Here is a 16,203-nt window from a genome sequence, read left to right on the forward strand (position 1 = left end):
GAAGTGCTCATTGAACACTCAGCTCAGAAGCCGGCTTTATCCCAGTGAGGACGTAATACCTAAAGAAGAACTTCCTACATTACCAAATTTGTCTGAACTTTCCTAATGCATTAAGAAAAAGGGACACATTATGCATTAAGCGTCACAAATGACCCATGACATTGAAACGCTCTCAAAAATCATCTAGACCTTCATATTGTTCCATCATGCGACGGCTCAGAATGCAGATTATTCATCCAGAAGTCGAAAGAATTTCCAACCCGGAAAGATCCTCGACCGGTGGGATTAGAACCCATGCCTCTCGGTTTGGTCTTGCTGAAAAGCTGCGCGTTTACCGCTAAGACTATATGGACCTCTCAAAGAAAAAGTTATAATACTCGAATTCAATTTCCGTTATTATCAAATCATTCGACAAGTCATAAATCATGTTTTGGATAAGTAAAACGACATTTTATTGCTTGCAAATTATAACTTTTGGCATCAATCGCAATTTCGAAACCTGTTTAAATAGGGCACCAGATGTTCTTTTAGGAAAACCTCCAGAGATTCTTTCAAAAATTACTCTCTAAATATCTCCAAAGAATTCTCCAGGAATTATTTCGAAGATTCCTTCAGCGATAATCTCCACCGTAAGCCTTACAGCAATTTCTTCACTAGGGCTTTTGGCTGAGATTCCTCCAGGAAGAACTTTTGTACGCCATGATACATTTTAGACCGCTTTCGAAAGGGCTCCAGGCATAGCTTACAATTAGCAATTTTTCCAGGAGTTTCTCCAAGGATTCGATAAGGCATTTGTCCAAGGATTCCTGCAAACAAATATTTACAGGGTTCCCTTTAGAGATTTTGCAAGGCCTTCCTGCAGGAATGTCTCTAGTGAACCCTCAATAGATTCCTCCAATATTTTTTTTTTACTGGGATTCTACCAGAAATTACTCCTAGAAATCCTCCAATATCTGTTTAAGGAATTCTTTCAGGAAAGCTCCGGAATTTCTCCGACGATTTTTCAAGCGATTTCTTGTGGTATTCCTTCAGAAATTACTCTGGAAAATCGTCCGAGGGTTATTGCAGAGATATCTTCCAAGGCTACACTTTTTAATTTTATTTTGGGATTATTAGAGTATGTTGAAGTTCAATTAGTGGTTTTCATATCTTCAAGGTTATCTCCAGGAATTTCTCCGGGAGTTACACTAGGACAATTTCAAGATGTTTCTTTAGTGATATCTTCAGAATTTTCTCCGAGGATTCCTCCACGGAAACATACAAAGATATCCCCAAGTAGTCATCTCAAGGTTCTTCCAGGAATTATCCCTAAGATTTCTTCCGGGATTCCTCCCCGGATCGCTTAAGGAATTCCTGCAGGTGTTTCACAACGCACAAATTCTTCAAGAATTTCTTGCAAGAATTGTCTCAGAGTTACCACGAGGAGAATCGTGACATATATTATTCTACTGATTTATCCAGATAATACTCCAGAGATTTCCCAGGAATTTCAACAGAGACTCGTTTTGGGCCTCCATAAAATCCTTCGGGAGAGAGTTCTTCTTGAAATTCTTTCAGAGATTCACCTATGAATTACTACAGGAATTTCATCAGAGATTATCCTAAGAATTACTTTAGGGATTATTTTAGGAAAATCTCTACAACAATTCCTCCAGTAAATGCTTTACATTAATTATTTTTGGAAAATCTCTTCATGGAATCCTCCAGAGATTTCTCCAAGAATTATTCCAGGGATTCCTTCAGAAAAATCCCTACAGGGCTTTTTTTCGGGGATACAAATTCCACCAGCAAAATCTCAACAGTGATTCTTTGGCTCATTCCGAATGAGCCTATGCATGCCATAAAACGTTTGACTTTTACTGTGCGCCATGTTTTCAAGTTGTCCGTGAGAGAGAGCGAGACAGCACCAACAGTAAAAGTCAAAAGAACAAAAGAATTTATGGCACGTACAGAGGCTCATTGCCCGCTTCCGTTTTTTAATGACATGTAAACATTTTTTTTTTGTAAAATGAGGAAAAATTTAGAGGATACTACTTTTATCTAAAACTAGTTTTAATCTGAGAGAGAGGAGACACCTCACTGACAGTTGGCATTTTTCTTGCCTTCTTCGACTTGTTTCTTCTATTCTTGAGTTGTGTACAAAGGTCAGATGAACTTATTTTGGTTAAAATCAATTTCACTTCTTGTTGTTGATTATGAAAAAGGATATGAATATAGAAAAAAACCATAGGAGCTAGTCAACACACATATATTTGGGTGTTAAACTTTTTAAAATGTGAAATCATCGAAAAACACCTAGAAATTTGATTAACATTTGCTTGAATTTTGACGGTTTTTCATATTCTGCCCTTCGAATGTGCGGTTTTCCAGTGACAGTTGATGACAGGTTCCCTTGACTTTTGGGAGCACGCAATCTAAGCCAGCTGTCTTCTCTCTCTGAGATTTAAATGTGTCCAAATGTTCTTCAAATTTTTCATAAATTAGATTTTGAAGAGAATGGTGCTATAAGATTTAAAATTGGTTCAAAAATAGCAATGTTATATGAACTTCACTGAAGATCTTTCTTCGAGTTGCTTGCGCCACCTCTATTTGGTCGGTGTTCAGACCGTTCAGACAGACCGGACTAGGTGAAATTTTAGCGCTATGAGGATGCTTCAGGAGCTACATCAAATTAAATTTTTTTTTCGATGAACTTCGATACGAATGTATCACTGAATAGATAAGTTCCATTATTACAACACAAGTATTTTGATATTTCGACTGCGTGTGATACGTTTTCCTGAAACCATGATAAAACGCTTGGTCCAGTCTGTCTGAACACCGACCATAACTTAATGTTTTTTTTTGTCAACTTTGAGATTTACCTTTTTATGTTATTTTTTTTACATAAACCGCACCCTACTCCTTATTGAGGCTGAAAGCAACTTAAGCAACACTAACATGCACAATATAAGGACAAAACTTGAACAGATACCAACCGCTAACTTGTGAGACCGCTTCCGGGATGTTGCATCTAAACACATGGCACTGATGCGCGGCAGTTTCCTGCGATTCTCCGTGGGACCAGGTAAAGGCAAAGCACGCTTGATTGGTGGTCTTCACTGGGCCACGAGCGAAGAACAAAATCCGATGAACCTCGTAAGTTGCCACAACTGTATTCGACTCTCCATCGTACAGCCTGTGGATGACGTTGCCCTTTAACAATATGCTACGCAGAACTACAACACCATGCTACTTACACAACCAATCCCTCCGACCGGGTTGGAATACTAACGGACACCTTCATTCCGAGAGGCGATGTGCTCGCACTACCATTCATCTCCGAAACCTTCTGCAAGATTTCCTTCTCTGACTTGGGAGCGTTGATACGAGTAGCCCCCAAATACGTTACTCCGCTGAAAATCGTACACTCCTGATCGATGTCGGACAAATCCTCATCCGTTTCCGACGCTAGGCAGGGTGATTTGTCCATTCTCTTCTCCACCATTGGGCTAGCGTCCAGACAATCATAGAACACCGACTGTCCGACGCGGTTCTCCGGTGATTGCACATTCGGAGTGCCGTCCCCTACAGCATTGGCGACAATGACCGGAGGAGTGGTTCGAGGCTTCAAGCCACGTAAAGACAGCTGCGATACCAATGCCCTGTTGCTACCGCTACTGGTCGTCGAAATGTTGGATGTGATAGGCGCTGGAATGGGTAAACCGGGGTGTTTTGTTAGTACAGGTGCAAGCGCTGCAGAAAACACGTAACAGTCATATGATAATCACCGGGTTCAGTGCTGATAGATTGTTTTATTTTTCGAGACCTGAGGCAACATTTGGAAAGCATTTTCGATGCTTACAATAGCTCGTTGACAAACAATAAACTACGATTTTGTTCTACAGGTAGGGGTTTGACAAGCTTCCCATATTGATATAGCTGTACTTATTCAGATCCATAGAGGGGAGTCGGGGGGAAACTGCACCAATGAGGTTAAACAACTCAGTATATAATTTTGTTTGGTTAATATGCTCAGGGTATGGTCACCAGAGTTATGAATCGTATGACAAGTTACACGATTTATATCTCAAAAATAATAACCCAGTTCGTAAAATCTTAAAAATATCTTGTTTACAATTGTAATAACAAACCAATAGCAAAAATATCGAAAAAGGGAACTAACAAAATTATCATTATTATAATATTCATCACAAAATAATAGCTGAATGAACTCTCCGCGGATAAGGGTAAATTTAGTTGTTATTCTAATTCTGCATTGTTTTGTCTATATGTTGATATTACTATGTTATTACCACCCAAGTTAAAATTAGTAACAGCTGAGTAACAGCTTAGTCAGCTGAAATGAGTATATTTTAGCTGAATAAAGTGTTGATCAGCTGAGAATGTTACTTGGGAATGGCGTTTTAAAATATATCTTAGTTTTTGTGCGGTAAGATTTTATTGTGCAACAAAAATGGCACAATGGTGACTTGGGTAGGTGATTGCATCGAATTCTCCCTCGAGTGTCCAAGAAGCCGTGGTATAAAGGGTTGAACATGAGCCAAGATTTTATCAAGCTAATGTGTCGGCTGATGTCCAACCACTACTCTTTGGGATCACACCTGTATCGAATAGGGCTCTCAGACAGTAATCGTTACAGAGACATCAATCATGTGTTGTGGTACTGTTCCGAATACGGCATTGCCAGATCCGATTTATGTGAATCTCTCAGGACCCGAGGACAACCAGATAAGGAAGACATAAGAGGTGTTCTGGGTAGGTTGTATAATGTTCAAATTTTGGGGTTTTCTCGTAGCACTAATTTATAAACACAACCACTAGGTTTAACGTTCAAAGTACAAGAGACCGACAGAGGCCTGCGTTTATTGTAATAACCGGTACATCGTATTGTAAAGGAGTGAGTGCTGAGAGTAGAAGCTATCAAGGTGGCTATTAAAGCTCTTAGTTTTTTCCTTAAAACCGCTTGAAAAGTGGTCCCAATTGGGACGAATCTATCGGAAAAGTTGTTCCACAGTTATTTAGTGCGTTGGGTAAGTGGAGTACAGCAGCATATTGCAGTGATTCGTGCAAAAACAGCGACGAAAATTGCAGCGCTCGCTGGTTAATATCAAGTGTTGAGGAAAAGCGAACAAAGGGATTATTAGTGGTGGAGCAGAGGGGGGCAAAGATAAACCGAAGTGGTGGCTGACAACGTCAGTTGAGTGCTAGCGATAATCTGTCTCACAAACGGAGAGATCTGGTGGGTTCTATCGAGTGACTATCACTCCGATACGAGAGAAGAGAATCTTAAAATCACTCAGCATAAAGTGCGGTGTGTCAGAAAGGGAAAATTTTAAAAATATTTTGAAAAGAATTGAAAACCAAAAATTTGAAAATAAAATCAGTGTTAGGCAGCACCATGGAGTCCAATGAAGAATCCATGATGAATTCAGCCGCTGAAAACATGGATGTAGATGACAGAAAGGAAGATGATCTACTACAGAGTGTCTCGATGGATGATGTTGGAGGTGAGGGATCTGTCTCGTCTTCCATGCTAAACTCCGACGACGAGGATGATGGGGTTAATGTCACCATCCAGGAGATACGAAATCAAATGCAGGTAAATGATCAAAATCAAAATCAAGAAAGGCAGATCTTAAGGGCAAAATTAAGTGGAGCGAAAAAGAAGCGTTTCAAGAAACTGTTGTTGAGTGAACATGGTCGGGAGGAGGCACTGTCGATGGTTCTAGTGCCACCAAAAGAGTCGACTCCGAAAAGACCTAGGAACATCAACAACAGTAGTAACAGCGACAGCAAACCCATCCCTAAAAAGCAGAAAGGACAGTCGATTCACATTTCTGTCAACAGCCGGATGGAAAATATCAGACAAGATCAACCAACTGCTCTCGAAAATCAACAATCGACCTACAGTGAGGTGGCCAAATGGGTAAGGGTAGGTATTCTGCCGAAGAACTATCCTCAAATTCAGCTGACAGACGAACAACTGTACAGTCTACAAGAGGCCATTTTGCTGAAGGTTACGCTGCAAAGAAGGGAGTCTTTCAAGCCAAAGTTTACGAACTGTTGGCAACGAACAGGACATTTGGTGATAAACTGCCAGGATAGGGAAACGTCGGATTGGCTAAATTCAGTGGTTCCTACGCTTATCCCTTGGAAAGGCGCGGAACTTACGGTAGTCAATGCGGACGATATCCCAAGACTGGACGTAATGGTAGGCTTTTTCCCTCAAAGTGTTAATGATGAAAATGACACTATCAGAGTTTTCATAGAGAGCCAGAATGACGGGTTGAGTACCGAGAATCACGTTGAATGGTTTTTCACAGTTGACGAGGCGTCCATGCAACATTTTAAGACATGCAACTTCCTCATCAACTACAAGTTCGGGCAAACAAAGCTACGGAAAAAAGGGATGTACAAACCTGGGGTAGATGGGATGGTAATCGCGAGAGACGAGCCGAAGGAGCTGGAACGGGTAAGTAGCGTGGATCCTGGGACCGAACAAAGCCTTAGTGTCCCGGTGACAAGCGGGACAGACGGTAAAGTGCCGGAAGCAAAGTCCTCGAAAAATCACCACCAAAGCACTCAGAGTACAGGGCTTCCCAAAAACGAAAACAGCCAAGGGAAATTCGATGACCGAATTTGTTCTGGGCCATCTAAGAACTCGAACCATTTTGGGCTCCAAGTGGATGTACAATGCCCTGGGCTCGCGAAAGACCAGCAGTGCTCCACAATACTGATGGACCAAAAATCTTCAGAGCGTTCAAAGGACCGGAATACTTTTGGGCTTCCGAAAGACCAATCTGGCTATCAAAAAGATCAAAATTATTCTGGGCGACTAAAAGACCAGAATGCTGCTGGGCCTTCGAAGGACCGGAACTGTTCTGGGTCTCAGAGGGACCGTAACACATCTGGGCTTCCAATGGACCAGAACACATCTGGGCTTCCAAAGGCCCGAAGTCGTTCTGGACATATAAAAGACCGGAATTCATCCGAACCTTCGAAGGAACAAATGCCTTCTGGGCCTGAAAAAGACCAGCACAGCAGAAAATATAAATAACAATCGAAACATGAAGAGTGAATTACTAGTCCTCTAATGAACATTTATAAAAATGAATACTGATATTAAATTTATTCAAATAAATCTTCACCATGCCAAAGGTGCAACAGGAATACTTTGTCGAAGATTTTTGAAAGAAAATTTTAGTGTCGCGTTTATTCAAGAACCTTGGGTTAACAAGAACCGAGTTCTTGGAATCGCTGGGCAAATAGGAAAACTTGTTTATGATGAAGGAAACTCAAATCCTCGGACAGCAATCTTAATAAAAGGGGGAATAAAATTCGTACCTATAACACAGTTTATTGCAAAAGATATAGTCGTGATTCGCATGGAAATACCCACAACTAGGGGCAAAACTGAAGCTTATGTAGTTTCAGCTTATTTCCCTGGAGATGTGGAGGCGGTACCTCCACCCGAATTGACAGCTTTCATTAATTATTGTAAAACTAATAATAAACACTTTATCATTGGTTGCGATGCAAATTCCCATCATACAATCTGGGGAAGCACCAACATCAATAAAAGAGGGGAAGACCTTTTTGAATACATATCTTCGAACAACATCAATTTATGTAACAAAGGAAATCAACCTACATTTATAACAAAAGCTAGGGAAGAAGTATTGGACATAACCATGTGCAGTCCTTTATTTTCGACGCGTATAAAAAACTGGCATGTTTCAGATGAACAATCTTTATCTGATCACAAGCACATAGTGTTTCAATACAATGCTGGGGAAATAGTTAAAATAGCGTATAAAAATCCCAGGAACACTAACTGGGAGAGATATGCTTCAACAATGCAATCTGAATGTTTATTGCTAAATACTACAATTCAATCAACAATGCAATTGGATAGAGTTGCAAAAAATATTACTGAACAAATAATACAAGCATACAACGTTAATTGTCCTGTCAAGGAAGAAATCTCAAATCGAGAGGTTCCTTGGTGGAATAAAACATTAAATAATTTAAGGAAAAAATCGCGAAAACTTTTCAATAAAGCGAAAATTTCTGGGCAATGGGACCAATATAAAAAGGCCCTTACAATGTACAACAAAGAAATTAGAAAATCAAAACGACGAACCTGGAGATCCTATTGTGAAAACATAGAGAAAACTCCAGATATAGCTAAACTGCAAAAAGTGCTTTCCAAAGACCATTCAAATGGTCTGGGAAATTTAAAGAAAACAAATAGCGATTTTACTGTTAACTCACAAGAAACCCTTTAAATGTTGATGGAGACTCATTTCCCAGGATCAAACTTAGTGGTAAGTGATAATGAAGAAAGTATAAACGTTAACGATAATTATGGGCCGACCGGGACTATAAGATATAATTCGCTTATACCTGATACCATTTTCACAAAATCTAAAGTTGAATGGGCGATGAACTCTTTCGAACCATTTAAATCTCCGGGAATGGACGGTATATTTCCTGCCCTGCTTCAGAAGGGTGGGGAAATACTGCTGGATTCTATAACAAATATTTTCAAAGGAAGTTTAATGTTAGGCCATGTACCAAAAATATGGACCCAAGTACGAGTTGTCTTCATTCCTAAAGTAGGAAAAAGAGACAAAACAAATCCAAAATCTTTTAGGCCAATAAGTCTAACATCTACTATGCTTAAAATCATGGAAAAGATAATAGATGAATATATCAAAACAGAATACCTACAAAAGATTCCTCTTAACAGGTATCAGTATGCATATCAAACTAACAAATCTACAGTCACTGCTCTACATAATTTGGTTACAAAAATAGAAAGTACTCTCGATAGAAAAGAAATTGCTCTTGTAGCATTTCTTGATGTAGAAGGTGCTTTTGATAATGCGACATTCAGTTCAATAAAAAAGTCAATGGAAAATAGGCATTTCGATCCTGGCATTATAGCTTGGATTATGGAAATGCTGAAAAATAGAGAAGTATCTGCTGAATTGGGAGTATCATCTATAACAATAAAGACCACTAAGGGATGTCCTCAAGGAGGCGTATTGTCGCCTTTATTATGGTCGCTTGTTGTTGATGATATTCTTAATAAATTGACAGAACAAGGCTTCGAAGTTATCGGTTTTGCTGATGATGTGGCCATAATAGTTCGTGGAAAGTTTGAACATACCATCACAGATTTAATGCAGTCTGCACTAAACTGCATTTCGCGGTGGTGCCAAAACGAAGGGTTGAATATAAACCCATCGAAAACCATTTTGGTACCGTTCACTCGCAGACGGAAAGTAACTTTTAAAAATATAACAATTGAGGGATGTATTGTCCAATATGCATCCAGTGTAAAATATCTAGGAGTTATTCTAGATGATAAACTTAATTGGAACTTGCACTTAGAGCAGGTAATAAGCAAAGCCACTATTGCCCTGTGGGTGAGTAAGAATACTTTTGGTAAAAAATGGGGTCTCAAACCTAAAATGATTCATTGGATTTATACGGTTATTGTAAGGCCCAGGGTAGTTTATGCCGCACTAGTATGGTGGCCTAAAACAAAGCAAAGCACAGCCCAAAAATAGCTAGAAAAATTGCAACGTTTGGCCTGCATGGCTATGACAGGAGCAATGCGTAGTACGCCATCAAAGGCCTTAGAGGCAGTTCTGTATAAGCTTCCACTACATCAACACGTGCAAATGGAAGCTGAAAAGAATGCACTAAGACTGCGAAGAACGAATATCTTTCTTGAAGGAAATCTTTCCGGACATCTAAGTATACTGAAAGATTTTCAAATTAATCCATTAGTAGTCATGAACGAAGACTGGATGGAAAGAACCCTAAACCTAGATATACCATATAAGGTGGTTGAAACAGACCGCCAAATGTGGGAATCGGGTGGGCCTAGTATTTCACCAGGATCGATTATGTTCTACACCGATGGTTCTAAAATGGGTGATAACACAGGGGCTGGAATAACAGGTCCAGGAGTTAATGTTTCAATACCAATGGGACGATGGACAACTGTTCTCCTTGCAGAAATATACGCCATCTTAGAGTGTGCTTCTATATGTCTTAGAAGAAAGTATAGACATGCAAGGATTTGCGTATTTTCAGACAGCCAGGCGGCTCTGAACGCATTAAAATCCTATACATGCCAATCAAAACTGGTTTGGGAATGCATACAAGTATTGAAGCAACTGGCTATGAATAACCAGGTGTCCCTGTACTGGGTACCAGGCCATTGTGGAATCGAAAAAAATGAGAAAGCTGATTTTCTGGCTAGACGAGGATCGAATACTCAGTTTTTAGGACCAGAACCCTTTTGTGGAGTTTCAAAATGTGTAATACAAATGGAAATAAAAAAATGGGAGCGTAATATGATACAGTCGAACTGGATTGGTACAAATACATCAAGACAGTCTAAACTGTTTATAACTCCAAATAAACAAATTACAGAAAAACTTCTAAACTTAAATAAAAAATCATTCTGTATAGTTATTGGACTATTTACAGGACATTGTCCAGCTAAATATCATTTAAAGAAGATGGGTCGAAGTCCAACTGATATCTGTCGGTTTTGCGACTGTGAGATAGAGACCTCTCAACACTTGCTTTGTGAATGCTCAGCACTATTTGCGCAAAGAAGACAGTATTTCAACAAGGGCATACTGAGTCCTTTTGAAATTTGGCAAGGAAATCCCAATAAGGTAGTTTTTTTTTTTTTTTTTTTTTTTTTTTTTATGGTGTACTCAGCTGGAGCTGTATGACAGCTTCGTTGTCTGTGCTGGACCCCGTAGTGCAAATTTTTACCTCTACTTTTGCCAATATTTAGACGGAATAGGCTATGTTGCCCGCTTTAACACTATTTTGGATGAATATTGTGCAAAAGTAGTTTTATTAAATTGTTTTTGCTTCAGTTTCCCTCCCGTAGTCATGTTTGTATAGTCATCCTTTAGTTCTGAGCAATCGGATTCTTGTTTACGCATGGAGAAGCGAAAATATATGTTATTAATTAATGCATTTCTTGGAAATAACATACAGAGCTATGTTGTAGTAGTCTATGTTGACAAATTGTAGCACAGATGTCACCTCCAAGCTTCTTTTGACAATGATAGACAGAAAATGTTAATTATACAGAATGCGGTCGTATATCAAACGATAGCGATAGGGAGATCATTTTTTCCCGAATGGAATGAAGGTTATTGAAGTGAAAAACATGAAAATGTACTTCCATCTATACGCGAACAAGAACTATCTGAAGTGTCTCGTTATTGTACGTCATGTATTCTCTAGTATTTTAGTCGTTTATGCTACTAGTCTGAAACGTGATGTGTTATACTATATGAATAAATTTCAAAATATGAATCAAGTGTTTGGTTTTAAATAGTCTTTATCTTCCGAAGGTCGTACTGGAATGCTAATCAATACAATACTTTTCTAGGAAAGATGACTGTCTATGTTGCCATCTTGTAGTACCGAATCCAAGTTGTAGATAATTAATATGAGGAGAAGTATCAAATCTAAATGTACTGTAAATGTGTTTGGTGTGGTCATCGATGTGCTTTATGTTCGTCTTATTGTTATTGTTCTGAGGTCTTCTCAAAATGAGAATTCAATTGAATAATGTCTCAAGTTAGTTTACAGTTTGGATAGACAAAGTTAGACAAGAACTAAAAATGTTACTTACCCCTTTCTTAGTATACCCACCAACGCATATGGATCGTTTTTACCTCAGTTTGATGGTAATTCGATCCGTGTCCGTGCTGATCTATGTGCTTCGGCTCCTAACACGACGTTTGATACATACGACAGACGACTTGCACCCTCGTGATGGTGTTGTTGTTAGTTGTTATACATGAAAAGAAAGAAAGAAAGATAGTTATTAGTATTGAGAATAAACAGGATTTAGTGAGTTTTCATTGAATTACATTTGACTACATCGCTGATTATAGTCAACGACATCGGAAATTTTATGTGTTGACTGTTGATCTAGTTTTTCCTCAGTCCCGTTGGTCAGTATTGCTAAAGGTCCTTTTTAACATGTTTATTAGTACTTGGACAAATGGAATATTTTAAGTTTACTACTTTTGTCATGTTGGTCAATAATGATTTTGATCAGTTTGTTTTATACATCTATTCATATTCAAATCTGGTCTCGTCTGTTTTCTTTTAGAATCGTCGTAAATACATTTCTATGTGTTAAAAATTATACTAGAAATAATAAAGAAAAGAAAGTCATTTTTTATTGTCCGGATCCACTTTTCGGTGACAAAATAAAGCTTCATCGCGCCTAAGCCCTATCTATTTATTATAATTTTGCGAGAATGAAGTTGTTGTAGTTTTATGATACCAACATAATAAATGTGGTTTTTTATTATGATTCTAATGAGAGAAGCATAACAAATTAACATTTGTGTCACATTCTACTCGATGGATCCTCAGTCATTCTCCTCATTAGTCAATATTATAACCATTTAAACAAAATCTAACCTATCTGCATCAAAGCGTGGCTACGGCTCCTGTTACCCCGATGCCTGGTAACAGGATAACCGTTGGATCACATCCGTAAGATTGATGCATCTATGCCAGATGGTTGATGACGCGGCATTAAACAAATATTTCCTGATGTGATACCACCACGACTGGACATGTCTTTGGTTCCCATATAAGTGCTAATGGGGTAAGCCCACCCATCGCGGCAAGATTACACGTCCTAGGGGAGGGAAATCCCAATAAGGTAGTTGAATTCATTTTAAGAATCATACCAGATTGGGGTACGTCGCACTATCAGTCAACTGCAGTTACTCTTAAAAGTAACTTGTCGTCCTGAAAATATGCGAAAAATAAACAGGGGTATACCACAATAGATCAACTTAATGGTCGCAGTGGTTCAAATCCCAACAAAAGAAAAAAAAAATCGTATTTTATCGTTTCATCTCTCATCTCTCAATTATCGTTTATATTCCTTTCTCTCTGAGATGGTCTTGGCTATTTGCCCGAATATAACAGGCTGTACCTCGAATTTATGATGCTAATTTACAAATTTTTGAAGCAAATTGATGTCCTTGTTTGATTTGTTAGGACGCTTAGGTTGTTCAGTTCACCTCGTCCTTATCCTTTGGTTTTCGTCTTTCCTTCTTGTCTTCCTTGAATACGTCTGTTTTTACCATCACAGGTTTTCATGTGCACTCTACGGTTGACCTGCAGCAACAACGCTAAACACTACATTACGCTGTTGAACGTCAACGAGCATCCCCTAAATCCTATCCTTCCCCGAAAATTATTGTACTCCCCAACCTCGACCAATACACGTAACGCGGGTAGACCATCTTTTCGTGGTACGTTACGTGGTAAGATCTACCAATTTGGACCCTAGTCTCATCTTGTTTGTCGGGCTAGGGTAATATGTTCTGGTAATTCAAAGATTCGCGGTACCAAGTCTTTGTTACTGACAACAGTTTCTGAAATTGAATCTTTTTTACCTAGCAGATGGTTAAAGACTCGGAGTTGATCAGTCTCGAGACTACACTTGAAGCCAGAATAACAATCATGAGTACCGTAATCCGGGGGCAAATTGATCACTATTTTACAACTTTTTGTTGTGTAATCCTTCGGAATTCAAATATTGTCAAATAAATTTCGACAAAATCAGTACTGCATTGATCATAATCAGTTTGTGTTACCGATTTTCCATGAAAAAATATTTAACATATCATAAAAATAGTTTTAATATCAAAAATTAAGAACGACACACTGGGGCGAAATTGATCACCATATAACAACCCGGGTAGAGGTGAATAACAAAATAATGGTGAAATAAGAACATATTTTGCAATCATATCTAGTTTAACCATTATTATGTTATTGATATATGACATTAAATATCTCATCAATAGCAAAACATACAATCATAGCAAAATTTGTCATTGGTATGTTACACTTGAAATTAATGTAATAACTAATCAATAACAAAATATACTGTCATGGTAAAATTTGTTATTTGTGCAAAAATACTAAAAAAACATTAAATATCTAAAGAATAACAAACATTGCCATCACAGTAAAATATGTCATTTTTTTTGATATTTGAAAACTTTATTTAAATAATTCATGAGAACAAACCAATATCAAATTTTGCCATAATAGCTTTTTTTTTACTATTCGTATGATGTTCATTGAAGATTTGAAAAGCAATTTTTTTTGCAGGAAAGCAAAAAGTTTATTTTTCAATCATGCTAAATTTAGATATTAAAGATATTAATTATCATTATTTTGATCTACTCGTGAATAGCTTATTTTGCTATTATTTTGTTATCAATATCTTAATAATAACATATTTTGTTATTTACTGTTGCCCATACTTTTGCTCTTATTTTGTTATTACAATGGCAAAATATGCTATTATTTAGTTTTTATGCCATACAAACTTAGTTATTATTTTTGCTATTTTATCTCTTATTTCAAACAAACAAAGAACAAACTTTGCTATTCAAACATTCTATTTTAATGGTAAATTTTGTTATTCTCTTGCTATTTTCCTCTACCCGGGAAAGCAGGTTTAAGAATACAAAATATCCCTATCTACTAAATTTGGGTCTCCTGAATCTGAAAATGATGTCAAAATTCTTATAACTCCAGTATTTGATCATTTTATTGCATAATTAAACTTTGAAAATCTGCCGATTACGCCTAAATGTAGGCAATATCCCCAGAAATTAGCACATTATTTGAGAATAAGCGGTTTTTTGAGCAAAACACAATACTTGCTGTGCTGAATGATAACAAAAATGAGTTCAGTAGTTCATGCTTAAGCTTACAACCCATTTAGAAGACTTTAAGTTGAAATTTAGGAATAGCACCAGTGAATTGTTTAGCACCGACATTTCCAACTGTTTTGCTTACACCTTCAAAAAGTGTGAATATTTCTAAGCAAAACTGATCCTAATAAAAATGAAATACTTCAAAATCATCATTAGACATCTATATAAACGAGAATACATGAAATGTCTGTGGTGCCAACAAAACTTTCAACAACTTTGGGAGGAAATGTGTTTTGGTATCGACATGATCAAATTCACCCCAGTGATCAATTTGCCCCCGGATTACGGTATCAACTCAACAAGAAATGTTAAGTACTGGTAATGGATCATTAAAATAGCCAAAACGGCCGCTATGGAAAGCATAGATAGCGCTACCGTAGCCTTGTGTGTTTCACAGAACAGCAATGCTGTCACAATGCTAAATCCATATACAGTGGCACCTTTGTTTTGATGCGGTGAGCACTGACAAAAACTACCTTCAATGATCCATTCAAGGACTCACGTGAATTCTGATTACTAAACAAATTTTTTAGCTTGATTCGATTTTGCTGCTAGTAAAAAGCCCCTTTTTTCTAGTATTTTTCTGGGACTGAACTAAAAGCGAAACAAGGATGGGACTAGAGTTCCGTTGCATGGTCAAATATCAGTAGTACCGATTTGGTACCTCAGAAATTAAATCGTTTATGTTTGCTAAGGGGCGCGCCTTCGCTGAGATGTAAGTCTCTGTGAAGGGTGTAAATAGCGGAACCTTTTCATCATATTCTATTTTTTATCAACCTCTGAGGAATCAAAACAAGAACTGTACAGAAATGGATGCTTCATTACCTATCAATGGAAATGGAGTAATGCGGCATGCACTATACACTAAGGATACGGGTAATGCCACAATAGATCTAAATAATGGTAGCAGTGGCGCATTTGACCAGAGAAAAAAAAACCTCGACTAAACTGCGAGTTTTACGGTTCCCCAAAACTAATATAGAACGTTAAGAAGCAAATGTGATTTTATAAACAAAAAAAAAATCTAATGAATTCGGCTCCGTTTTGCCTAATGGCGCTTGAGCCTGAGAAATAAATGATTAAGTAAAAAAATCGTATTTCATTTATTTAGTTAACTTCTAAACAGATAACACTAAATCAACTATTTCACGCCACAATACTCGGTTCGTGGCCGCATCTCTCCATCCTCTGTTCTGCCCCACGCTCGCCAAATCGCTGCGCACTCGATCGCTGCACTCCAGGTCTTCTTGTACCAACCGGATCCGAAGCGAACACCATCTTTGCAGAGTAGCTGTCCGGTATTCTTGCAACATGCCTTGTCCATCGTATCCTTCCAGCTTTGAAAATCTTCTGAATACTGGGTTCACCGTAGAGTTGAGCGAAC

General features: G+C 38.0%; 1 protein-coding gene across 5 annotated transcripts in view; it reads right to left on the reverse strand.

The window, feature by feature from the left end:
- The window catches only part of LOC5566291 (rab GTPase-activating protein 1-like), a 51,592-nt gene that overhangs the window by 11,581 nt on the left and 23,808 nt on the right, over nucleotides 1-16,203 (reverse strand). For 3 of the 5 annotated variants that reach the window (XM_021840879.1, XM_021840878.1, XM_021840880.1), the window contains exons 3-4: nucleotides 3,240-3,690; nucleotides 2,979-3,178 (exon numbers count right to left, since the gene is read on the reverse strand). The exons of 1 other annotated variant lie outside the window; for it this stretch is intronic. In XM_021840879.1, the coding sequence (XP_021696571.1) occupies nucleotides 2,979-3,178; nucleotides 3,240-3,690 (651 nt within the window). Of the gene's footprint in view, nucleotides 1-2,978; nucleotides 3,179-3,239; nucleotides 3,691-3,770; nucleotides 3,918-16,203 lie in introns of those variants that run through there. One more of the 5 variants, XM_021840881.1, reaches the window with a different exon arrangement.

This window comes from Aedes aegypti, chromosome 2 (genome assembly GCF_002204515.2).
Source record: "Aedes aegypti strain LVP_AGWG chromosome 2, AaegL5.0 Primary Assembly, whole genome shotgun sequence".
Taxonomy (NCBI): Eukaryota; Metazoa; Arthropoda; class Insecta; order Diptera; family Culicidae; genus Aedes; species Aedes aegypti.